The 25,712-nt window shown below is 41.7% G+C and overlaps 1 protein-coding gene across 3 annotated transcripts in view; it reads right to left on the bottom strand.

The window, feature by feature from the left end:
• Window positions 1-6,368: 6,368 nt before the first annotated feature.
• PTGR1 (prostaglandin reductase 1) overlaps window positions 6,369-25,712 on the bottom strand; it is a 30,398-nt gene continuing 11,054 nt past the window's right edge. For all 3 annotated transcript variants that reach the window (XM_055580347.1, XM_055580348.1, XM_055580346.1), the window contains 6 exons: window positions 23,575-23,742; window positions 19,704-19,821; window positions 16,662-16,817; window positions 12,864-12,972; window positions 10,413-10,531; window positions 6,369-6,710 (listed from right to left, as the gene is read on the bottom strand). In XM_055580347.1, the coding sequence (XP_055436322.1) occupies window positions 6,600-6,710; window positions 10,413-10,531; window positions 12,864-12,972; window positions 16,662-16,817; window positions 19,704-19,821; window positions 23,575-23,742 (781 nt within the window). In that variant the 3' untranslated portion in view covers window positions 6,369-6,599. The remainder of the gene's footprint in view (window positions 6,711-10,412; window positions 10,532-12,863; window positions 12,973-16,661; window positions 16,818-19,703; window positions 19,822-23,574; window positions 23,743-25,712) is intronic.

Genomic DNA, 25,712 nt, shown 5'->3' on the forward strand with positions numbered 1-25,712 from the left:
GCAGTTAGAACTGGACATGGAACAACAGACTGGTTCCAAATAGGAAAAGGAGTACGTCAAGGCTGTATATTGTCACCCTGCTTATTTAACTTCTATGCAGAGTACATCATGAGAAATGCTGGACTGGAAGAAACACAGTCTGGAATCAAGATTGCTGGGAGAAATACCAGTAACCTCAGATATGCAGATGACACCACCCTTATGGCAGAAAGTGAAGAGGAACTCAAAAGCCTCTTGATGAAAGTGAAAGTGGAGAGTGAAAAAGTTGGCTTAAAGCTCAACATTCAGCAAACGAAGATCATGGCATCCGGTCCCATCACTTCATGGGAAATAGATGGGGAAACAGTGGAAACGGTGTCAGACTTTATTTTGGGGGGCTCCAAAATCACTGCAGATGGTGACTGCAGCCATGAAATCAAAAGACGCTTACTCCTTGGAAGGAAAGTTATGACCAACCTAGATAGCATATTGAAAAGCAGAGACATTACTTTGCCAACAAAGGTTCATCTAGTCAAGGCTATGGTTTTTCCTGTGGTCATGTATGGACGTGAGAGTTGGACTGTGAAGAAGGCTGAGCACTGAAGAATTGATGCTTTTGAACTGTGGTGTTGGAGAAGACTCTTGAGAGTCCCTTGGACTGCAAGGAGATCCAACCAGTCCATTCTGAAGGAGATCAGCCCTGGGATTTCTTTGGAAGGAATGATGCTAAAGCTGAAACTCCAGTACTTTGGCCACCTCATGCGAAGAGTTGACTCATTGGAAAAGACTCTGATGCTGGGAGGGATTGGGGGCAAGAGGAGAAGGGGATGACAGAGGATGAGATGGCTGGATGGCATCACTGACTCGATGGACGTGAGTCTGGGTGAACTCCGGGAGTTGGTGATGGACAGGGAGGCCTGGCGTGCTGCGATTCCTGGGGTCGCAAAGAGTTGGACACGAATGAGCGACTGATCTGATCTGATCTGATCTGTAAGTACAGTTGTCTAGATAGAGACGGATTCCTGGCGCTTCTTACTGCTCCGTCTTCCCTGACGTCACTCCCTCCATGTCTTCAGTTTTTATCCTGCTCTCTGAAAGTTGTTTGTCAACTTTTATCTTCCAACTCTACTACTAAATGTTTTGAGTGTTTTGTTTCTGTTGTCATTTTTATGTTTCCAAGTACATTTTTGACTCTGCTTTTTTTTTTTTTTAATCATACTCTGTTTCATAGGTGAAATACTCTTTTCTCTGAGGATGCTAATATAGTATCTTTTAGTGTTACTCAGCTCTGTGCATTATCTTTCCTCTGAGTTATTTTTATCTGTTTTTCTCTTTCACCTTGGAGGCTTTCCTCAAATCTCTGGTTATCTTTTGACTATTCACATTTAAGAACAGGGCCCCAAAAAGCCACAGGGAAGGTGTTTCAGTTACCGCAGCACACTGTCCACTAATAGAATGTGAGCCACATAATAATATCAGGTTTTTTCAGGCAAGGCTTTCTTGGGGCCCCTCTTGCTGCAGGGGGGTTTGAGAACAAACAACAGGTTCCCTTGCTTGCTTGTGCCCCTGGGGAGGTTAGCTTCTCCTTATATGGAGTGAGGGTAGGGGTGTCCAGGGGTCAGGCCAGAGGGGTGGGTTATGTGGTTTCCCAACCCTTTAGGTAATGTTATGTGCAGAGGGCATGCACAGCATGCTGCTTTTGCTCTGGGCTCTTCAGAAGTGGCAGAGGGCTCTTTTGATCTCTTTGTATCTTTTGTCCAAAATTTGCCCTAACTGCACATTTCAGATTTTGTAGTAGCCACTTTAAAAAGGTAAGAGAAGACGGTGAATAATATATTTTGTTTCACCCAGTATGTCCATAATCTTACATTAACATATAATCAGTATAAAAAATTATTGGTGAGCTATTCTATATTATTTTTTGTGCTGTGTCCAAAACCCATTTGTTACAGTTGCAGCATATCTTAATTCATACTCTATCCATATTGATAAAACTTAAGAGTTGAAAAGTAGATGCACATAGTTCTTCCAAATGTTCTTTGTTATTAGTCTAGATATACCTAAAGTTTTTAAGTGTTAGAAAATTATTTTCCTTCAATATTTGCATCCACATTGACAAGATTCGTCATATTTTATTAGAAGAATTGATGTGGTTTTGAATAAAAGGGTATCAATTTCAAAGCAGTATCTGTTTAAATCAACTCTTCTGTCAATTCTGTTATTAACATCACATTCAATTAAGTATTACATAACTGGAAACAAAATTAAATTTATCAGTATCAACCATTTTTCACATTTTTCTTAAATGTTTTGCAGCCAAATTATACAATGCTGTTGATTACTTTGAAAATCTGCAGGTTGACTCATATTAGAAAAGTGTGTAAAGTCATTATTTTTTGTTTATATTATGAAATGTTTCAATTTTAACTAATTTTTCTCATCTAAGCCGGAGAAGGCAATGGCATCCCACTCCAGTACTCTTGCCTGGAAAATCCCATGGATGGAGGAGCCTGGTAGGCTGCAGTCCATGGGGTTGCTGGGAGTCGGATACGACTGAGCAACTTCACTTTCACTTTTCACTGTCATGCATTGGAGAAGGAAATGGCAACCCACTCCAGTGTTCTTGCCTGGAGAATCCCGGGGATGGGGGAGCCTGGTGGCTGCCGTCTATGGGGTCACACAGAGTCGGACACGACTGAAGTGACTTAGCAGCAGCAGCAGCATATTCATTGTGATCCTGCCACTTTTTGTCTTTGATTATTGAATATTTCGCAAGCATTCCTTTTCATTCAAGAAAGATCTTAAATTGAAATTCCCAGAAAAGGAAATTTTTGTAAAATTCTTTTATAACTCAACCAAGGAACATTGGTAAAGAACACAAGATCATTAAAACATTATTTTCAACATTTTCATAAACTAGCAGTGATTACATCATTTCATATATGTACTGAAGAATTTTAACATCTATTCATGACTCCCGAAGTCTGCTTTGGAAAACTGAACAGATATTTGCAGTAGCTATCAAATAGTGAAACAAAGCTGTGAGCGGAAATACCATTTTCTTGTTTTAGAATTCCAATATCTTTGGACCTAACATAATTTCAGTCTTATCTTTATGAAAGAAACTAATTTTTATGTCTCTTGCTGAAATTCTTCTTTGTCAGGTTTAAAATGTCAAAAAACATGTCATGAGTTTGAGTTTTTAGGCAATGAATTGACATTTCTTTGTAAATTTGAATGTTGAGACAGAATATACTCAAAGTTTTCATTTGGCACTGTCTTACATTACACACCTAAAGCTAAGTACTTGAATTTTTCTAATTTTGAACCAAATGATCTTTGATATTATGAGAAGCTTCTTGTATTCTAGGAGCAAAATTAATTAAAGGGTTAGTTAAAAATTTCAATTTTTACGTGTCCTTTTAAGTCTTCCTCATAATTTTCTAGTTAGATTACCATAACTAAAATGGTAATTCCTTCTGTCTTCTCTCCATCTGAGATTTGTGTGTGTGTGTACACGCATGTGCACAAGTATTCAAACCATCTTACAGTTGGCCAAGTATAAGCTCAAAATCCTGTTAAAAATTGTTTTATTGTTTTGATGGAAATGTAATTCTTGTTTCATAAGACTTCATGGATTTTTCTTTTACTATTAGGAAAATACTTATTACTAGAGCGTTGCTAAAAAATGGCATAACTATTAGCTGCTGTCTTATGTAGTGTCTGCTGTATTGAACACTTGTGTACAACAAACAGCCTTCTCATTTTGCCGTGCCTGCAGCGAGTTGCAATCGCTACTCGTCACTGAATGTGCGCTGTACCTTCTTGCACTCGGGTTTTCTTTGCTGTACTAGTTGTGGTACTAGCTTCTGTATTGCACTGAATTCTGCCTCAGTAATATGCCTTCATTAAAATTAAATATTTTTCCATGTTTTTTAATCTAGGAAGTAATTTTACTATATTGCAACTAAAATAATAAGCATCTCAACGTATGACTATGGTTTACATATAGGTGTCGCTGTAACTTCTGCTGTGTGCATAGGTGTGCTCTCACTTGTACTATCTACATAAAATATCCAAGTAAACACTTCTGTGATGTTACTTCAGTGCATAGAAAAAAATCATCTGAACTGAGTCAAGTCTCTTGATTACTAGATTGGTGGAGTGTTTATCTGTGATAACTAGAAATTATGCACGTTCCTGTACAAACATTACAGTACAACAGCAACATCCTATGCTGTGCAACAGTCGAAGTGAATTGTAGTTCTACCAAAACAATAAAGTTGTGTTTAATGGAAAAATACTCACTCTGCCTCAGTTTTTTAAACCTTGAAATATGGCAATGTGCATGTTTCCAGTACACAGTGGCTTTCAATGGCTACCATACTGAATAGTACAGAGTTGGAGAACGCAGTGCTCGCCACACAGCCCAACGAATCAGAGTGATGTAACTCAGTAAAAGTTTATTTTCCAGTCAGGCCTCAACAGTTTCTTTCCAACATTTGCTAGTTATGCCATCTGGAACATACAGCCTCCAAGGTCTCAGAGGTAAGGAAAGCAAGACCTGGAACATTATACAAAGTTTTCAAACACTGGCCTGAAAAGAGCTTAGAACCATGGGTCCCAGTTTGGTGCCAAGGTGTCCCCAGAGCACTGTAAGGAATGCATAAGAGCTGCCTGAAAGTAAAAGTGTTAGTCACTCAGTTGTGTCCAATGCTTTGCGACCCCATGTACTGTCACCCACCAAGCTCCTCTGTAGGATTTGCCATACGAGAATACTGGAGTAGGTTGCCATTCCCTTCTCCAGGGGATCTTCCCAACCCACGGATTGAACCTAGGTCTCCTGTACTGCAGGCAGATTCTTAACCATCTGAGCCACGAGGGAAGCCCAGGATATTTTAAATTTTAGGGAAATGTGTGTGTATACACATACACACATATACTCGACATCAGGTTTCTGATCTAGTATCATCAGTCTGTCCTAACAATGAAAACACTGAGCATAAAAAAGCAACCCTTTGAGACGCAGCAGAGACCTGAGGTCGTGGGGTAAACTGCTGCCCCAAGTTGGGAGAGTCAGATACCGAGTCACAAACTACTGGGATCGAAGCCCTAAAGTAAAACCCTCCACGAGACACAGGGTGGGCTCAGGGACCTTCACCTGGAGGGGGCACATTTGCTGGAGGCTCTGTATAGACAAGTTTGAGAGGTAAAAACATGGGGGGGCACCCAGTCTTAGGGGTGACACCTCTCGTATATATGTTTAATTTCTCCCATGTGGGAAGAGGACACAAAAAGGCAGAACCTTTTAAATTGTATTTGTAAATATTGAATAAATCATTTCATTCGATTCAGAATTCAAAAAGTTCCAAAGGGCATATATTATGGTTTTTCTCTTATCCCCATCCTGTAGACACACCTCACTTGTCTTCCCTGGGGATGAACCATATAATCATATTTATTACCTCTCAATGGAGGTTTTATACATGCACACACACACACACTTTTTTCTCTTGTTTTTTCGTTGTACTACAATTTAATCCCTCCTCTATTTGGTGGCAGAATCAGTTAACCGAGTTGACATTTTCCTGATAACTAAACCGTCGAGTCCAAGAGCTAGGTAACCTTTCCATGTTCAGTCTTTTGTGTTCCTCAGTGATGTTTTAAAACTTTACTCAGAACAATCTCACATTTTCGTAGGCTTACAAAGATTCCTCTGTGTTACTGTTTTTGTAGCTGCTGTGAGTGATAAATTCCTTTCTTGGTCTGTCATGTTAGACCCACCTGTGGAGGACCAGTGGAGGCTGCCCTGAGACCCTTGTACATCAGCAATGATTATTTCTCCTTGTGTAACCATCAGCCATAGCAGTGGTAATCTTGACTTCAAATTCACACATTTCTGCAGGGAGGTACTTATTGAGTACCTAATATATGCCTAATATATGCCACACATTATGCAGGTGGTCTAAATAAATATATGATATGTATGTGAAGCAGACATTTTTGTCTGCACTTCACAGATGAAAAATCAGAAGTTTATGGTTACAAAGGCAGGAAACTTTTGGAGTCCAGAGCCATTATTTTCTATCATACTCCAGAAGGAACTACAGCAGGCAGTTAAGTTCAACTGGCCATTGTTCAGTATGAAAATTTCATTCTCTTGCTAATTATATACCACTTCAATGTATTTTCGCTTCTCTGGTGGCTCAGAGGTTAAAGCATCTGCCTCCAATGCGGGTGACCCGAGTTTGATCCCTGGGTCGGGAAGATCCCCTGGAGAAGGAAATGGCAACCCACTCCAGTATTCTTGCCTGGAGAATCCCATGGACAGAGGAGTCTGGTAGGCTACAATCCACAGGGTCGCAAAGAGTTGGACACGACTGAGCGACTTCACTTCAATGTATTTTATTAGGTGGATCAATCACATTACAATTACTGTTTTTTAGATTATGAAAACACAGATTTTACTAAATGATTAAAAAGAAGCTAATCATCCAAATGATTTCTAGATTCCACTAGTCACTTTTGTTCATGCATTATGAAGTTAGTATATATTTTACTAAATGATTAAAAGAAACTAATCATCTAGGTGATTTCTGGATTCCGTGTGTCATTTTTGTTCATGCTTTCACTATTGCCTTCCCCAGATTCTCTCCTTTTAGCAATCCTATAAATGCAGCTGGCATGTTTTCAAATCCTTCAGTGACGTGTTCATGGTACTGGATTTTACCCTGTATCAAAGCAATAACAAATATAATAGATTAGTTTCATATTCTAAATGATACACTCTTCTCATGATAGCACCAAATTAATTAGTACATCATAGGAAACTTGAACTAGGAAGAGGAGAGCCTGTCCTCTTTGAATTTATAGTCATTTGGTGGGCATGATCCACATACATAGTGTATATAGCAGATTATGCATAATAGCTTATAAAAGGCATCAGGTCACAGTAAATACAAAAAAGTCAGAAGGAAGCAGTTAACCAATTTCTACGTAAATTGAAGAGAAAACTCTAATAATGATCTCGGAAGAGGTGGAAGCAGGAAGGAGTAGGGCACACCCTTCCAGGGTATCATCTATGTTCATCACTCCAGTACCCAGTGCTGTTACCTCTATTTGACCCCTGAAGACACAGAAGCTGTTCAGGAAATGTAAATAACATGACAGTCTAGTAAGCTGTCTTTCCTTCAAGCCAAGATTTGTTCAGTATGTGTTCAACATTCATTTAGCAGTGTGGAAGTGAAGAGTTCATTTAGTGAAGAAGGATTTTCATTTCTCCTTCTATAAGTCACAGTCTCCTAAATGGACCTAACTCACATTTTCACATTTTAAGGGGGTCTTATATGGAGACCTCGACTCTTGAGAGTCCCTTGGACTGCAAGGAGATCCAACCAGTCCATTCAGAAGGAGATCAGCCCTGGGATTTCTTTGGAGGGAGTGCTGCTAAAGCTGAAGCTCCAGTACTTTGGCCACCTCATGCGAAGAGTTGACTCATTGGAAAAGACTCTGATGCTGGGAGGGATTGGGGGCAGGAGGAGAAGGGGATGACAGAGGATGAGATGGCTGGGTGGCATCACTGACTTGATGGACGTGAATCTGAGTGAACTCTGGGAGTTGGTGATGGACAGGGAGGCCTGGTGTGCTGCAATTCATGGAGTTGCAAAGAGTCAGACACGACTGAGCTACTGAACTGAACTGAAATGAAGTTACCTGATAACATTTTCCCTTAATGTATCCCAGTGATGGTTTAGCGTCCTTTATGGATTTATGGAAAAACTTACTTATTTGCTTGAGGTCCCTCAACTAGTATGTAGGCAAGCTGGGATTTGAATCCCTAACTAGAAAGCCCTAGCTCATTCCTGTCCTTGAGGACCAAAGAACCTGGAAAGGGTCAAAAGCTATAATCAAAAGTTTAGAGGTTAAAAGCAGAGGATGAGGGACTTCCTTAGTGGTCCAGTGGTTAAGACTCCACACTTCCAGTGTAGGGGGCATGGGTAAAATCCCTGGTCAAGGAACTAAGATCCCACATGCCATGAGGTGCAGCCATAAGACAAAAGAGTAGAGGATGAATGCTAATATAAAATGTTAATGATATGGGAAATTAGGATATAGAATACAGGGTATATGGAAAGTCTCTGTACTCTCTTTGGAATTTTTCTTTATAACTATTCTAAGGTAAAGAATGGTTTACTATTCTGTATTATTACTGTAACACAAAAGGGGGGAGGGAGAAGAAAAAATAAGTAGATGAGAGAGAAAGACAATTCGCTTGTTAGTTAGAACAAAATTAGTGAACTAGTAGGTTCACTCCGTTAGAAGAAAGCATTAGGGACACCAGCACAGTGGTGTCTGTTGTCAGCTGTGATCATATTTGATTTCACCAACAGAGACAAAGAGACTACACACTGGGAACTCTAAAAGCATCCTGCTCTTCCCAGCTCCCTGGAAAGAGCCCAGCCCAGCACTCCAAGAGTGTTAGACTGGGAGAGATGCCAAGCTCCAGGGGCTGCCAGAGGAGCAGTCTATTTCTTTAATTTGGAGACAATCATAAAGCCAGAAGTTAGAAAGTGTGGGACCACTTTTCTCCTTGGAAATGAAAATAATGCACCTTGGTATTCAGATTTCTGTTGACTAAAGCTCCATGTGGTGTAAGGTGGGTAAATGATCACAGCATAGGACGACGGGGCTGGCTTCCTCCTCAGGATCTATGAGGTGTGACTATGAGAAGACTGCATTCTAGGACCTGGAAGAGCTGTGGCTCAAATACATGCCCCTGTAATGCTCATTCACTCAACAGTATTCATCTAGTGCCTATATTGATTCAGAATGTTCTAGGTGCCGGGGATACATCAGAAAACAGAATTTGTGAACACTGATGCCCTCATGGAGGCTACATTCTTGTGAAAGGGAGATGGGCAATAAGTATAATATATGAGTTATAGTATATGTTATGTCAAAAGATGATAATTGTTATGGATCAAAGTAAGATAAGGAAGATCAATGAGTGAAGGTGGATTGCAATTTGAAAATAGGGTCATTTTCAAGGCTGTCTCATTCAGAAGGCAGTTTTCAGCAAAAACTTGAAGGTGTGTATGAGACAGAATTGAGTAAGCAATTACAGAAAGGTGGAGGAGTGTGGGGATGAACAAAAATGAAATTAGAGAGGTAATGGAGACCAGACAGTATCCAGCCTTGCAGGGTTTATTCTAAGAGAAATGAAGAGCTTTGTAGGGTTTTGAACATAAGAATGATTTGGTGTGAAGCTCACTCTGGCTGCTCTGTTGGGAATTGCCTGTAGGGTGAAAAAGTGGAAAAACTGAATAGAGGCCACCGCAACATCTGGGCTAGACAAGATTGTGGCCTATAAGGATGGTGGGAATGGAGGAGGGGGAACTGGGCAGATTTTAAATGTATTTCCAAAGCTGGGACACCAGAATTTCCTGACAGATTAGATATGTGTATGAGAGAAAGAAAGGAGTCAAAGATGATTTCAAGGTTTTTGAATTGAGCAACTGAAGGGATTGTCATAACTGAGATAGTGAAGTCTGTACACAGAAAGCAAGTTTGGCAGGAAAAATCAAGACATAATTGGTTTTTAATACATTAAGACAGAGATGAAAAAGTGTGCTACACATCCAAGTGCAGCTATTGAACGGTCCAGAAATCAGAGAAGAGATCTCGACTGGAGACAGATAGTTGGGAGCGATCAGCACATTGGTGATATTTAAAGCCAAGAGCCTGGATGAGATAACTAAGGGCTGAAAAGAGTGTGGACAGAGGTGAAAAGAGGCCCAGGGACCATGTATTGGAAAGCTCTGTTATTAATTTGGAGAGAAGAAAAGAAGCTAGTAGAGGAGTCTGAGAAGGACCGATACAGTGAGAAAAACCAAGAGCCAAGGGAAGCAAGGAGAAAGAGTGATGCCCTCTGTCACCACTCCCTACAGCCAAGTGATGCTAAGAGCTGACCACAGGAGTTTACATGTGAGGGGCATTGGCAACCTTGACAAAAGCAGTGTTGGTGGAATGGTAACAGTGCCAAACCCGACAGGCATGTTTAAGAAAGAATGAAGAGGGATTTCCCTGGAGGACCAGTGGTTAAGACGTGGCCTGCCAGTGCAAACAATGCTGGTTTGATCCCTGGTTGGGGAGTTAAGATTCCACATGCCTTGCAGCCAAATAAAAAAAAACCAGTATATTAAAAAAGAAAAAACAATATTGTAACAAATTCAATAAAGACTTTAACAGCCCACATCAAAAAAAAATTTTTTTTTAAATGGAGAGGAACTGCAGACAGTGAGTGCAGACAAGACTTCAAGGTGTTTTGTTATAAAAGGGGGAGAGTGCAATGAACCCATATTCACAGCGGAAGTGAAATCTGCAACCTCCACAGGAAGGGCATCTGGTGTCACAGTGGCTCCGGGGCCCCTCACCTCTGAGACCCACTTCAGCAAGTCTCTCAGAGCCTTCTGGCGGACTTCTCCTTGCCAGCGGTAGACGACGAAGCCTTGCAAGTGGAGTTCCTTAAAGATGATGATTTCCGGGGATGGGCCTGTGAAGAGGAGGGCACGTTTGAGCAGCAGGATGCAGGGAGGTGGCCGTGATGAAAACGCATATGGTACAAGGCATGTCAGCATTCCCCTAGTGCTCTCCCTCCCGTGTCCTCCACTCTTCCCGACCCACAGGGCTGCCCCAAAATCAACATGCAGTCTGTGCAGGCAGAGTAACTGCACCAAGACGTCCATGTCCTAGATCCCAGAGCCTTAACTATGTGACTTTACGTGGCAAAAGAGACTCTGCAGATAGGACCAAGTTAAGAACCTTTAGATGGCAAAATTATTCTGCATTACATAGGTGGGCTCACATGAGAGTCCTTGTAAGGAAGAAAGGGATACAGGAAAATTAGAATCGAGAAAAAAATATGTGATGATGGAAGCAGAGATCATAGAGATGGAGGGAGATTTGAAGAATCAGTGCTGCTGGCTTTGAAGACGGAAGAAGGGACCATGTGCTAAGAGATGCACGTGGCCTCGAGAACTTAAAAAGGCAAGGAATCTGAGCCTTCGGAAGGAAAGTAGCCCTGCTAACCCATTTCAAGTTCTAGAACTGTAAGAATAAATTTGTGTTGTTTCAAGTCATTAAGTTTGTGGTAATAGACAGGACTGAGCACAACTCACAGCTGGAAGACTCACCCCAGCTATATTTCTCTTGGGTTAAGGAGTGGAATCCTCATCTTGGAAGAGGATGAAATACTATTCCTGGGATTGTCCACACTACTGGGGATGTCGTTTCTTTATTGTGAACGGAAAACAAATATGGCATGAAAGCCAGGGGAAACAATTACTTGTCTCTGAGCTCCCCTAATAGTGAAACATGTTAGAGTTCCTAGAGATCACCGGCAGGCAGAATGTCACCTGCTTAAAACAGAATGGACAACACCAGCTGACATCTCATAACCTGTCTGAGCAGCTGAATTTCAAAAGGCTAGATCAAGTTACTGTATCCAAAATATTTAGCTGTGGTCAGGAAAATGCACCCTGGAGCTCTGCTCAATTGGCAGGAGAAGGATTCCCCAGGATTCTAGCTTAGCATCAATTAGAAAAATATGGAGGAAAAAAAGTCCCTAATAAGATTCCCCAGTGCCTTGGAGTGTCCCCTTTGACCTTTCACAACCCAACAGGGAATCTACAAGTGATCCTTCCTCAGCCCTTCGACTCCCACCCACCTGTCTCAGTGCAGCTGAGGTGCTAACTAGCACAGCTATAAGGTTTCTTCCTCACGAGTGAAGCCCATCATAGAACAAATAACGCATTTATTCATGGTTGTTAGGATCCTGATGGTGATCTGGATGATTCCATTTTGTTTTTTTTCCTCCTCTTTTTTTTTTTTTTTTGACCACAGGTAAATCTGTAATCTCTTCAACAGCACAGAATCCTTGTAGCAGAAAGGGGTTCTGTATGAAGAGTTCAGAAGATCAGCCTTTGTTTTGAGTCTATCACTAATGCTTCCCTTGTGGCTCAGCTGGTAAAGAATCCACCTGCACTGCAGGAGACCTGGATTTGATCCCTGGGTTGGGAAGATCCCCTGGAGAAGGGAACAGGTACCCACTCCAGTATTCTGGCCTGGAGAATTCCATGGACTCTGTAGTCCATGGGGTCACAAAGAGTCGGACACAACTAAGTGACTTTCACTTTCTGTCACTAATAGGAAAGAGTCTCTGGTCCTTTTGCCCATTCATCTTCCCACCTTCAATAAGAGACCTGGGCCTGGAGGTGGGAGGGGGAGGTCTCAGCATAAGAGTGGAGAAGCAGGAGCGGAGGGCATGGCAGGGCAGAGGAGAAGCAAAACAAGGACATTCTAGGAATGCAGAGAAAGGACACTCCTTTCCCTTTTAGTGGAAATTGTCGGTGTGGTGAGGCCTGGCTCTTCTGCTGCTCCAGGAAGTTCTGCCCACTACAGTCTGAAGGAAATGGCAGCCCGTTTTCCCTGTACCCACATCAAGTCTACCCATCCCCAAACCTCCAGCACATCCCCAGTATCCTGAAGACCTCTAATATTTTACCAGTCAGACCAATGTGTTCTATTTCTAAATGAAATCATGACTTTTTACAGCTTTTTAGAATACAGTAGGTAAAAAACCTAAAACTTATAATAACTCTGTTTTGTCCATATTTTCAGATCCTGTTTTTTCTCTATGTCAAAATCCAATATAAGCTGACTTAGCTCAAATATACACAATTACATATTTTTAGTTAATAGCATTTAATCAAGAATATTAGGAAATCTTTTAAAATATTTCAATAGTCACTGGCCTGTATCATATCTGTGAATCATCTCTTCCTCCCATCTTTCTACACCTCTGATCGTGTACATGAACTCATTACCTGGGGGAAGTGGGCCAGTTCTGTTGTATACAGAGATGGCCCCACATATAGCAATTCTTCCAAATTTCTTCATCTGGGTGATAGCAACATTGGAAAACTCTCCACCCACCTAGCAGACAGGGAAACAAAAACCAAAACCTTTAAATAAACCCTACCAAATTCAGGGGAATCATTAACTCACAATCATCATTTCATGATACTTGTTTTAGCAGCAATAACACTGATTAAGTTAGTACGGCAGGGCTGAAAACTGAATTTAGAAAAAGACATTTTTAGAAACTGGGCATTTTTATTTGACTGTAGGAACATAACTTATATAACTTATACATTTTGCTTTATTATATTTTGGGGTTTTCTGATCAGTTCAATAATCTCATTTCCCTTATCCAGAAGTATGGGAAAATAGCTCACAAGCCATATAAAGAACAAAGTTGGAGGACTCATAATTTCCGATCTCAAAACGTACTGCTACTGTTGCCACTGCTAAGTCACTTCAGTCGTGTCCGACTCTTTGCAACCCCATAGATGGCAGCCCACCAGGCTCCCCCGTCCCCGGGATTCTCCAGGCAAGAACACTGGAGTGGGTTGCCACTTCCTTCTCCAATGCATGAAAGTGAAAAATGAAAGAGAAGTCGCTTAGTCGTGTCCGACTCTTAGTGACCCCATGGACTGCAGCCCACCAGGCTCCTCCATCCATGGGATTCTCCAGGCAAGAGTACTGGAGTGGGGCACCATTGCCTTCTCCCAAAACATACTACAAAGCTATATTAATCGTACTACAAAGCTATATTAATCAAGACAGGGTGAGAACAGAAACAGATCAACAGTACTAAACTGAGAGTGCAAAAGTGAGCCCTCACATTTGTTGTCAATTGATTTCTGAGAAGAGTGCCAAAATAATTCAACAGGAGAAAAAACATCTTTTTAACAAATGGTGCAGAACAACTGTAGGCATCTACAAAGAAAAGAATGAAATCAGACTTCTTCCTTACAGGATACACAAAAAGTAACCTAAAATGTGTTATAGACCTAAATGTAACAGCTAAAACGATTAAGCTCTTAGGGAAAAAAACATAGGAGTAAACCCTTTGTGACCTTGGATAAGGCGAAGGCTTCTTTAACATGACACCAAAAGCCCAAGCAACAGAATTTGGACTTCATCAAAATTTAATACTTTTGTGCTTTCAGGATACCATCAAGAAAGTAAAAGAAAAAAAGGTAAAAGCAACTTACAGAATAAGAGAAAATATTTGCAAACCATATACAGGAGGTATTTTAATTAAAAATATACTAATATATTCCATATTTGAGAATTGGATTACTTGCTAAAATTTATTTATAACTCCAGAATCAATACTCAGAGCTTTCTCTGGTCATTCACAGACATAGTTCCCAGCCAAGGTCAAAAAAGGCCAAGGGTCTGCTTTCTTTTTCCAACTCTCAGAGATTATCAGAAGATGAAGACAGTAGGGGGCAGTGCCGAGTGGTTCAAGAAGCTCCAGTTCAGGGGCTGGTTGGATGGGGTAGGCATCTCAGCTGTGGGAGGATTAGTTGTGGCAGACTCAGACAAGTTACTTAACCCTTTTTAACCTCAATTAAAAAAAGATAATAAAATAGAAGCTATGAGAAGGACTTAAGATCATAATCCATGTAAGATACGTGCATGTATGTGTATGCTTCCAGTTGGATCAACGGTTCAGTGTTTGTAGCAACTTTGTAGAATATAACAACCAGGAATACTGAGAACTGACTATATCTGATAAGGGACTTGTATTCAGAATATATAAAAATCTTTGACAACTCAACAGATAACCCAACTGAAAGTTGGCGAAGGATTTAAGCAAACATTTCTCCAAAGAAGACATACAAATGGCCACTAAGCACATGAAGACAAGTTCAATATCATTACTGACTGCTGCTAAGTTGCTTCAGTTGTGTCCGACTCTGTGCGACCCCATAGACGGCAGCCCACCAGGCCCCGCCGTCCCTGGGATTCTCCAGGCAAGAACACTGGAGTGGGTTGCCATTTCCTCCTCCAATGCACGAAAGTGAAAAGTGAAAGTGAAGTCGCTCAGTCGTGTCCGACTCTTAGCGACCCCATGGACTGCAGCCTACCAGGCTCCTCCATCCATGGGATTTTCCAGGCAAGAGTACTGGAGTGGGTTGCCATTGCCTTCTCCGTTAGTGACTGAAGAAATGCAACTTAAAACCTCAACGAATTATCACTCCAAATTCACTAGAATAGCCACAATCAAGATGACAGATAATAAATACGGTAAAGATTTGGGAAAATTGAAACCCTCATGATTGCTGGTAAGAATGTAAAATAGTGCAGCCATTTCACAAAATAGTATGTCAGTTCCTCAGTCACTGCAGATGGTGACTACAGCCATGAAATTAAAAGATGCTCCTTGGAAGAAAAGTTATGATAACCTAGACAGCATATTAAAAAGCAGAGACATTACTTTGCCAACAAAGGTCCATCTAGTCAAAGCTATGGTTTTTCCAGTAGTCATGTATGGATGTGAGCGTTGGACTATAAAGAAAGCTGAGTGCCGAAGAATTGATGCTTTTGAACTGTGGCGCTGGAGAAGACTCTTGAGAGTCCCTTGGACTGCAAGGAGATCCAACCAGTCCATCCTAAAGGAGATCAGTCCTGAATATTCATTGGAAGGACTGATGTTGAAGCTGAAACTCCAATACTTTGGCCACCTGATGCAAAGAACTGACTCGTTGGAAAAGACCCTGATCCTGGGAAAGATTGAAGGCGGGAGAAGGGGACAACAGAGGATGAGATGGTTGGATGGCATCACCTACTCAAAGGACATGAGTTTGAGTAAACTCCAGGAGTTGGTGATGGACAGGGAGGCCTGGTGTGCTGCAGTCCATCAGGTAGCAAAGGGTTGGACACGACGGAGCGACTGAACTGAACTGATGGCAGTTCCTCAAAATGTTAAACATGGTGATACCATATGACCTGACAGTTCTACTTGTAGTCAAGAGAAATGAACATTTATATCCACACAAAAACTGCATATGAATGATCAAAATAGCCTTATACTTAATAGCCAAATGTGAATGACTCATTTGCCGATCAACTGATGGATGACTGATAAAACGTGGTGTGTCCATACAATGGAATATTTTTGGCCATAAAAAGCAATGAAGCAATACTGAAAATCAACTACATTTCAATGAAAAAAATGTATAAAAAGGAATGAAATACTGATAAACATGCTACAACATGGGTGGATTTTGAAAACATGTTATGTGTAAGAAGCCAGTCACCAAAGATCACTTTAGGGGGAATGACTGCTACTGAGCACAGCATTTCTTTTTGGCGTGATGAAAATGTTCTAAAATTGTGCAAAGAGTTGTACAATTCTGTGAACACACTAAAAATGATCAAATCTTATACTTTAAATGGGTAAATTATATCTCAATAAAGCTGTTTTTTTGTTGTTGTTGTTGTTAAATGCCTTCAAAAATTTTTTTAAATTATTTATATATTTGGCTGCACTGGGTCTTAGTTACGGCATGTGGGATCTTTAGTGGTGGCGTGTGAACTCTTATTTGTGGGGTCTAATTCCCTGACCAGGGATCAAACCCAGGCCCCTGGCACTGGGCGCAGGGAGTCTTTGCCATTGAGCCACCAGGGAAGTCCCAATAAAGCTGTTTTTTTTTTTTTTAAAAGAGCATATGGGCTTTCCTCATATTTTTAGATGGAAACTCTAGAAGTAGATTTCCTGGTACAGTACTTTGTTCCTAAGTCAGATAGTAAGTCTAATTTGTACTTACATTATCAAAATAACAATCATAACCCTCGGGAGCAGCTACTTTCAGAGCTTCTTCCAAAGACTTCACTGTTTTGTAGTTAAGGGCAACATCAAATCCATGCTTTTTAAGCCAAGCAACTTTTTCATCAGACCCTGCTGTTCCAACAACTTTGCAGCCCTAAATGGGGAGAAAAATGGTAACCATTTATAAACCACAACCAGGGCCAACTATGTCATCCTAGACTGGAATGACCAGGTTCCCCCAGAACACCCTCCTAGGTGCTGAGTCACATATATAATGGGTCAAAAACCCTAGAGGTTAGATTAGTCCCTAAACCAGCTTATGATACAACCCAAATGTAACTTCAGCTTGCCTCTGCCCACCCAACAGATCCCTCCTACGTTTAGGTGGTTGGCAGCTCTTTTCAACCTGCTGGCTTGACAGCCCACTCATTTGACTCTCCTGTTACTTCATATTGGGGCTTCTCCCTTGCAGTGACTTCCATGCTATCTCCTGGGGCAGTGGCACTTTAGACTGTAATTTTGGCTCAGCCCTGTAACTCTCATATCATAGACAGACCTCCAGGTAACTGCCCCATATTCTGTGATTTGGCCCAAAGCATTGGACTGCTGCTGCTACTGCTAAGTCGCTTCAGTTGTGTCCGACTCTGTGCAACCCCGGAGACGGCAGCCCACCAGGCTCCCCGTCCCTGGGATTCTCCAGGCAAGAACACTAGAGTGGGTTGCCATTTCCTTCTCCAGTGCATGAAAGTGAAAAGTGAAAGTGAAGTCGCTCAGTCGTGTCCAACTCCCAGCGACCCCATGGACTGCAGCCTACCAGGCTCCTCCGTCCATGGGACTTTCCAGGCAAGAGTACTGGAGTGGGGTGCCATCACCTTCTCCTAGATGCTGCCTAATCATAGAGGAAGCAGAGTGCATTCAGCTTGAGAATAGAGATTATATTGGCACATAGAGAGTAGCTCTTTAGAAAGTTCTATTCTGAATGCATTGTGAAGACCAGAATATCAGCCTCTGTTAACCTCCACCTGGATTGGGTGCATACATGTATATATCTGCACAAACAGCTGCCATATAGTTTTTCCACTCATTCCTGATTCAAGAAGAAATGATTTTGCACAGTCTCTATCTTTGGTCCTTGTTCCTTCTAAGCATATACTCTTATGGGATGATATCATTTACTCTCACCACCTCACTGCCACCTTCCTGCAGATGATTCCCTTGTCTCTTAACTCCAGCCAGGCCTCTACCCTGAGTTCCAAATCAGTATTTCTAAAGATCTCTACTAATCTACACATGGATAGCCTGTGGAGCCTTCAGACACATAATCAATGTGTCTGAAGTGGAATGTATTTTTTTCCTTGCTTTTTACCTGGTGTTCCTCCTCTGTTCTCTATTGTAGTGAGTGATACTCAGTTACCCAGTTAACCAGACCCGAAACACATGGGTTGTAGGAGATTTGCTTTCCACCCTCTTCTATCCACATCCAATCACCAGGTTTTATTCTTTTTCACCAAATATCCTTAAAAGCTACTTCTGACTTTCTGTCTTCACTGTCAGTCTATCATAATTTTCATCTGGATTATTGTAAGAGCCTCCTAATTTGACTTCTTGTTCCTAGTATCATGTCCCTATGAACTGTTCTCCTCCAAAGGCCAAGGTGATTTCTCTAAAATGAAGGATTAAGCATGTCACTCATCTAAGAATTAAGCACTGACTTCTTAGCATGGCAGTCGCTAGTGAAGTTTCTAAAATAACAGGTTTAAGGATAAGTCCTATCAAACTTTTGAAATAAAAATGCCTTTAAAAAAATTATTTTAGCCATACCATGTGGCATGAGGGCTCATACTTCCCTGACCAGGGACTGAAGCTGCGTCCTCAGCAGAGAAAGCACAGAGTCCTAACCATAAGGCCATCAGGGAATTCCCCCCCCAAATCCCTTAACATTTTAATAAAACATTTAAAATTTGAAATTTGGAAATATTGCTAATTCATTTTATAAGGCTAGTATAACCCAAAGCTAAACACTGATAGGTTCCAAACTTTAAACCAAACTCACCTATGAATATAGATGCAAAAATTCTATGTATAATGTTATTAGATCAATTCCACCAAAAGTATAAATTTAATATACACCATAGGTAAATAAAGATTATTCCAGAATGCTATTATGGCTTAAGATCAGGAAACTAACATAATTCTTTAACTGCAAAGTATGATAAAATTCAACATTTATTCTTATTTATTTACTTATTTAAATAAATTCTTCCTGCAACCACTATGATAGCCTCATCTATTTGTATTCCAAGTGCCCATCAGCACTGGATACCAGCCCGAACACTTGGCTGTTGGTCATAGCCCTGTACTCATCTGTATTCTCCCTGACTTTTTCACTAGAAACTAGGCCCTGAAACTAGGTCCTACATCCACCCTCTGACAAAGGATCAGCCAAACCAGATCACCTTGGAACATTTCTATAACGTGGTACATCCTGACCACATCTGAGCTGCCTGATGTCTTGTACTCCCACCATCAGATCAGATCTCGAGCACAAACACCTGTCTGTATCAGAGCCAGTGTTTCCAAGGCCTGGGTGCCTCCCATGAGTTAGTTCCCAAGCTAGGGCCCCACTGCTCTGGGCTGACTGCAATAACCTTTGAAATGGGGCCATAGGGGCAATGACTCTAGGTTGGCTGATCAAGTCCCTTTTGCAGTTGTTTGAGGCAATCGCAAAGAAAGGAGATTAAGCTGTAACAAGAGACATTCAGTAAAAACTACGAGAACAGTTCACAAACGCACTACTGTAGCAGAGTCCATTCCTGATGCGATACCTGCAATGTTACCAAATAACAACGTTCAGGTCACCATTGCTGCACCATTTTCCCTGTTCCCCCCATTTCTCAGTCATTCCCAATATCCAACTTCTACAAGAGGTCAACTAGACCAAACTCCCAGAGATGAGGCAAGGTCTGCTGTGTCCACTGCTACCTTCCCAGTGCACACTGTGGGAGTCAAGTGAGTGGTTGTTATGGAGGAAGCCACTTACCTTGAGCTTAGCGATCTGCCCCACAATAGAGCCCACTGCTCCTGCTGCCGCACTAACCAGCACTGTTTCTCCACCCTTCACTCCACAGATGTCAAACAGGCCAAAGTAGGCTGTTAGGCTGAGGGAAGAAAAGCAAGACTATGTGGATAAATGTGTTTCTTTCCTCTGTATCTCATTTATTTATACCCTGAAGACCTTCTCAGCAGCCCAATGCCATGGGTCCAGGTAAAAGACAGAAAATATAGGAAATGGATGTTACCAGCTACCGATGGTCCACTTCCTCCTTCCTTACCTCTAGGAGAGGAATAAAGATGATGGGAACTATGGATGGAACAGTGAGGTGGCTCAAAAAGAGCAGTATCTTGTCCATCCCCAGGCCAGGTTTCAAGGGTGAAGGAACCTTAAACCTTAGGGATCCCAGAACAGAAAGCTTATGCCTCATTCCCATGTAAGTCCTAGGGAGATGATGAGCTTCATGGGGAAAGCCTCCATGTCATCATGGCACCCTAGTCCCAGAGCAGAGATGACTGTGTGTGGATGGTATCTAGCCCTGAGGGGGTCAGGGAGAAAAACATTGAGTTTCCCATGCTCTGAAGTGTGAGGAAGAACTCCTACAGCCCCCCCCCCCCATCTTGTTTGAAGTTAAATGCCAAAGTCAGCTGCAGGGAAAGAACTAGTGGGCCTGCAAAGATGCAGCTCAGACAGCAGCAGTGGGGACGAGGTGAGGAAACCACCATGCCTCAGTAGAGTCCCAGCTCAGAAGGGATGTGGCTGAGGACTCAATCGGAAAAGTTACACTTTGAAGTCTCAACGCATAAGACTTATGACCAGCATAAGACTAAGACAGATCGAGAGCAAGAAGTCCCCTCCTCTACTAGCACTGGGTTTGTGTTAGCCCTAGGCCCTTTGCATCGATCCTAGGGAGAAGACAAAGGAAATCATGAGTATGATCCTGAGATGATGTGAGAAATCATTGGTTTAACTAAGGTTTATTTTGCTATATCAGCTGGAGATAGAAATGAAACACAGGAGTAGAACATTTTTAAGTTCTATTTTTGTACCCCTGAGTCTGAGCCCACGAAACCTGTTCCATCATGGTGATTGTTGAGCCACTGGCAAAATTTCAGACAGATTCCTAGGAAGTTATTTCTGTGTAAAACAAAGCTACACGCTGGCATAACTTAAGCTTACTCAGCCTCTGATTACATTTGAGGGCCAGATACACTTGGGCATTGAAGGGAAAGCAAAGAAGGCAGACAGCACTTTTTCTGAGGACCCAAAAATCTAAAGTCCCCTTGACCCAGTGTTTTTCAAAAGATGGATGGAACAACCATCTGCCTCAGAATCAACTGAAGTTTTATTAAAAATTTAGATTCCCCGTCCCACTGATTTAAAAATACTGGGATGTGGGAATCTGAATTGAATAGGATTCTAGGTAATTCTTATGAATGCAAACAACGGGGAACCACTACCTTAATGGACGCTGATACCAGAGTGTACGGATAAGTCAGCCTAACTCCCAGAAAGAAGCACAAGGTGTATTTCAGATAGGGTCATGCCACCCGCAACAATCCTTAGGCCCCCTCCCCCAATATCCCTTCTAGATATTTGCAAAAGCCTTAAATTAGATATACTGACTTAAGACATACAAGGTCTTTCCCAAACATCATGTTTTAAAAGTAAACTGGAGAACTTCCCTGGTGTGACAGTGAATAAGTATCCACCTGCCAGTGCAAGGGACGTGAGTTCAATGCCTGGTCTGGAAAATTCCACATGCTGCAGAGAAGTAAGCCTGCGTGCCACAGTTACTGAAGCCCATGCACTCTGGGGCCTATGAGCCTCAACAACTGAAGCTCCTGTGCCTGGAGCCTGTGCTTCACAACAGGAAAGGCCACTGCAGTGAGAAGCCCATGCACCACGAGGGACAGCAGCCTCCACTTGCTGCACCTGGAGAAAGCCTGAGTGCAGCAACAGAGACCCAGCACAACCCCCCAAAAAAGTAATTAAAAAGTAATAAAAAAATAAAAGTAAACTGGAAATAAGATGGAGACGCCAACAATAAAGAAAATTTAAGGTATGCTTTGGATGAAGGGTGACTGGATAGAATCAACATGTTGGAGAGAAAAACACTTAAACTCTTTCAGCCAAAGAGGAAGACAGAGGTCCCATTGACAGAAATAATGCAATACTTTGGGAGGATGTGAAATCTTTGGAGATAGCTGAAAGAGACAGACTGGACAGCTGAAAGTCCCTAGGTTTCAAAGTTCAACTTCTTTCATAGATTAGCGGAAGCTCCTGGATTCTGGAAGTGTTGATCCATCCTGTTGATAAGCAGCTCATCTAGGCAAAAATTCTCAAAGAATGGGTGATGTGTTGCTAGGGGAGGCTAGAAATGTGGTTTGTATCACCCCTCCCACTCAGTCTTTGAGAACCACTGTATGAAATTGATTGGAGTAAAAACATACTTCTTAGGGACTTGGAACAGGTGAATGAGAAATATACCCACAAATGAATACATCGTCTTCTGTTTTAGAATTCAAATCTCCTAATATTTTATGAATTACTTTCTCTCCAACTAAGTCATGGGAGACTGACCTTGTGGTTCGCTTGTGTCTGCCTTCACCCCTGTGCTCCTACCCCTGGGTCACAATTTAGAGAGAAGGATGGGTGGAATAACACGGTGAGAGGAAGTGCTGTTACTGTAGAGGGCACAGGCCTGCCAGGAAAGATCGAGAAGGGCTGTCATTCTGTTTAGTGCCCACTATTTGCATGTAAGAAGGCACTGCTAAGTCACTTCGGTAGGGTCTGACTCTGGAGCCGCATGGACTGTAGCCCACCATTCTCCTCTGTCCATGGGATTCTCCAGGCAAGAATACTGGAATGGGTTGCCATGCCCTCCTCCAGGGAATCTTCCTGAACCAGGGATCAAACCTGCGTCTCTTAAATCTCCTGCATTGGCAGGCAGGTTCTTTACCACTAGCACCACCTGGGAGGCCCAAGAAGGCATTAAGCGTCCTCTAATTTCACAATGTTGTCTCCTGACTGTGGTACTTCTGAGGAGTTCAAATTCTGAGTGTTACATGAACTTGAGATGTAAGGGATTGGTTATGCAGGAGGCTGATCATTCATTTCATTCAATGAAATGAATAATATTTCATTCTCTAGAAGTCCTCCAAAAGGTTAAAAAGAAGGAGGGCAGAAGAGTGGGAAGAAGGAAAGAAGGAAGAAAAGGATCACATAACTTAGAGAAACTCCTCAGCCTAGATAAGTTTTGGGGACTCCGAAAGGAATTCTGTCAACCTTGCTTCTCCAGGGCACAAGAAGAACCTTGAGGTGCAGAGAGCAGCTGGGGCCTGGAGAGCAGACGCAGGATGCACTGACCAGGAGTCTTCCCGAGTGCCAGGCCAAGAGACACTGGGCTATTTTAAAGCTATCCACCCTGAGTGACTGTACAACTATTGTGATTCATGTCAGTTATTAAATTTCAGATCCCCTGACACCTCTGGAAACTCAGATGTTGAAAGGTGGTGAGGAATCAGAGGTGATACAGAAAGGCCAAGGTACAGGCAGATGAGTGAGGGGTGAAGGAAGACCTTTCCAGGGACTGAAGGAGCTGGTTTCTTTGTGTCACCACTTGCGGGAGGGACCATGCCCCATGCCGTTCCTCACTGTCACTTCCTCCTTGTACCTGAGCCATCCTCTCTCCCCTCCAGCCCCTCTTCTTCCCTTCATAGTCCCATCATCCTCTCTAATCCACTCCTGAGCTTAGAATGCCTCAAGTCTCTTCTTGTTAATCAAGCTCTGGACCAACCATTTTGGAAAACCAAAATGTCAGGGATTCAAACAAGTGAAATATACCCATGAAACTCACCCGGGCATGCCAACCGTTCCCAGAGCCAGAGACAGTGGTAATGTGTCTGGCCACTCTGCAAGCACCTTTTCCAGTTTTTCCCCATTAGAAATGGAATGCGTTGTCCAGCCAGAAGGAGCCACCACAATAGTTCCTGTTGGGAAGGCTGAATTTTTACTTTCCACAACTCTGAAAGAGAAAGCACATTCAGATGTGTGAGACCTCTTTCCTTTCAAGGGAGTCTGGATGCTGCTTGGTTAGTCTCCACAAAGGGGCACTGAGTTTCATAGTCCTTGATCAAATACCCTACCACATCTCTCCATCAGAATAGCCACAGAATGGGCCATCAGAGAGGAATTCTCAACTGGTCCAGCATCTGTCCCTGTCCTCACTCACTCCTCTCTAAGCATGAGAAATTCATCCTCTGGCTCAAGGTGACCTGGACATCACCTCTTCTCTTCTTCAGAGGCTGCCCTTCATCTCTTAGCCCTTCCTCTCTCTTGAGTCCTCAACATTTCCTCTCTCACTGTCCCTCTCCCTCAGCATGGAAGTATGATCTACTTCACTATTGTTCAATCTCATCCTATACAAAGAAAACTTTTAATAGGCCATGAGACAAAAATGGATAAATGAAGAGATATATACCTTGTGCTTGGAGAGAAATATTGTAAATAAATCAGTTTCCCCTATATGAATCTATAAAGTCATTGAAATTCCAACAAAAATCCAAATAGGATTTCAATAAATGGTATTATAACTAGTCATTTGAAGCATAAACACTTCAGTCCTTTCTCCAAAATAAAAATTAAATTTCTAGAAGATAAAATATAACATACTATAAGAAAAAGTGAATAAATATTCTAGCAATTTTGGAGGGGAGAAAGCCATTCTAATCATGAAATTTTATCACATAAAAATTTTCAGCTATAATTGGACACAAAAGAAAGATAAAAGCCCAAATGTTGTCAGTACTAATATTCATAACACACAAGAAGTTTTACAGATCATTTTAAAGGATGAAAAGACTTAAAAGAAAAAGGCAAATGACATGAACAGATAATTCACAGAAGAAAACCATTAATTTTCAAAGAGAATGTCAACATCACTAATAATGAAAGAAATGCAAATTAAACTAAGCATCGAATAAGCAAGATCAGTTAAGTATCATTTATTCATCTCAGATTGCCAAGAGTGATAGTTAGCAATGATCATACAGTTACCAAGCAAATAGGTTCTTTAAGACACTCTTGGTAGGAATGGTTATAATCTTTTTGAAGTGAAATCTGTCGTTATCTCTTCAAATTAAAATGTACATCTTCTTTGACCTAGAATTTACACTTCTGGGGATTCAAGGTAAAGCAATAGTCATCCAGGTAGGCAAAGAATACAGAGACATACTCAGATCGATGTATGCATATTCCTTGCAGAACTATTTCCAGTAGAAAAAACTGGAAAGAGCTGTTATCAGGAGTAGATAAGTTAAATGTCAGGTATCAATGGAATGGGCTTCTCAGGTGGCTCAGAAATAAAGAGTCTGCCTGCCAATGCAGGAGATGCAGTTTTGACCCCTGATCTGAGAAGATCCCCTGCAGTAGGAAATGGCAACCCACTCCAGTATTCTTACCTGAGAACCCACGGACAGAAGAACCAGGAGGACTACAATCCATGGGGGTTGCAAAGAGTAGGACTTAGTGACTTAACAACAATAAAAACAATGGAGTAATCTGCAAGCCATTAAGAGGTAAGTGGTATATTTATACACTGTCAACAAAAGATAGCCATGACATATTGAGGAAAAGCAATTTGCTGAAGGGCTTTTAATCCCCTTAGAGATTATAAATATTAGTACATGTACTGAACAATTTTTGAAATAATAATACATTAACGAGAGTCATCTCTAAAGTTCAGATGATGGGGGAACTTTCAGTTTCCAATATATAAATTTTTGTCTTATTTGAATTTTTATACTAATCAGGAACTGCATGAATACACTTTTTTTTCAGTACTTAAAAGTAAGGATAGCAAAGCTAAGTTTCAATGATAAGAATTTCACCTTCTTCCCTCCCCATCCCCATTTCACTTTCTTTCTCCAAGAAAGTGAAGTCGCTCAGTCGTGTCCGACTCTTTGTGACCCCATGGACTGTAGCCTCCCAGGGTCC

This window comes from Bubalus kerabau, chromosome 4 (assembly GCF_029407905.1).
Source record: "Bubalus kerabau isolate K-KA32 ecotype Philippines breed swamp buffalo chromosome 4, PCC_UOA_SB_1v2, whole genome shotgun sequence".
NCBI classification, from domain to species: Eukaryota; Metazoa; Chordata; class Mammalia; order Artiodactyla; family Bovidae; genus Bubalus; species Bubalus kerabau.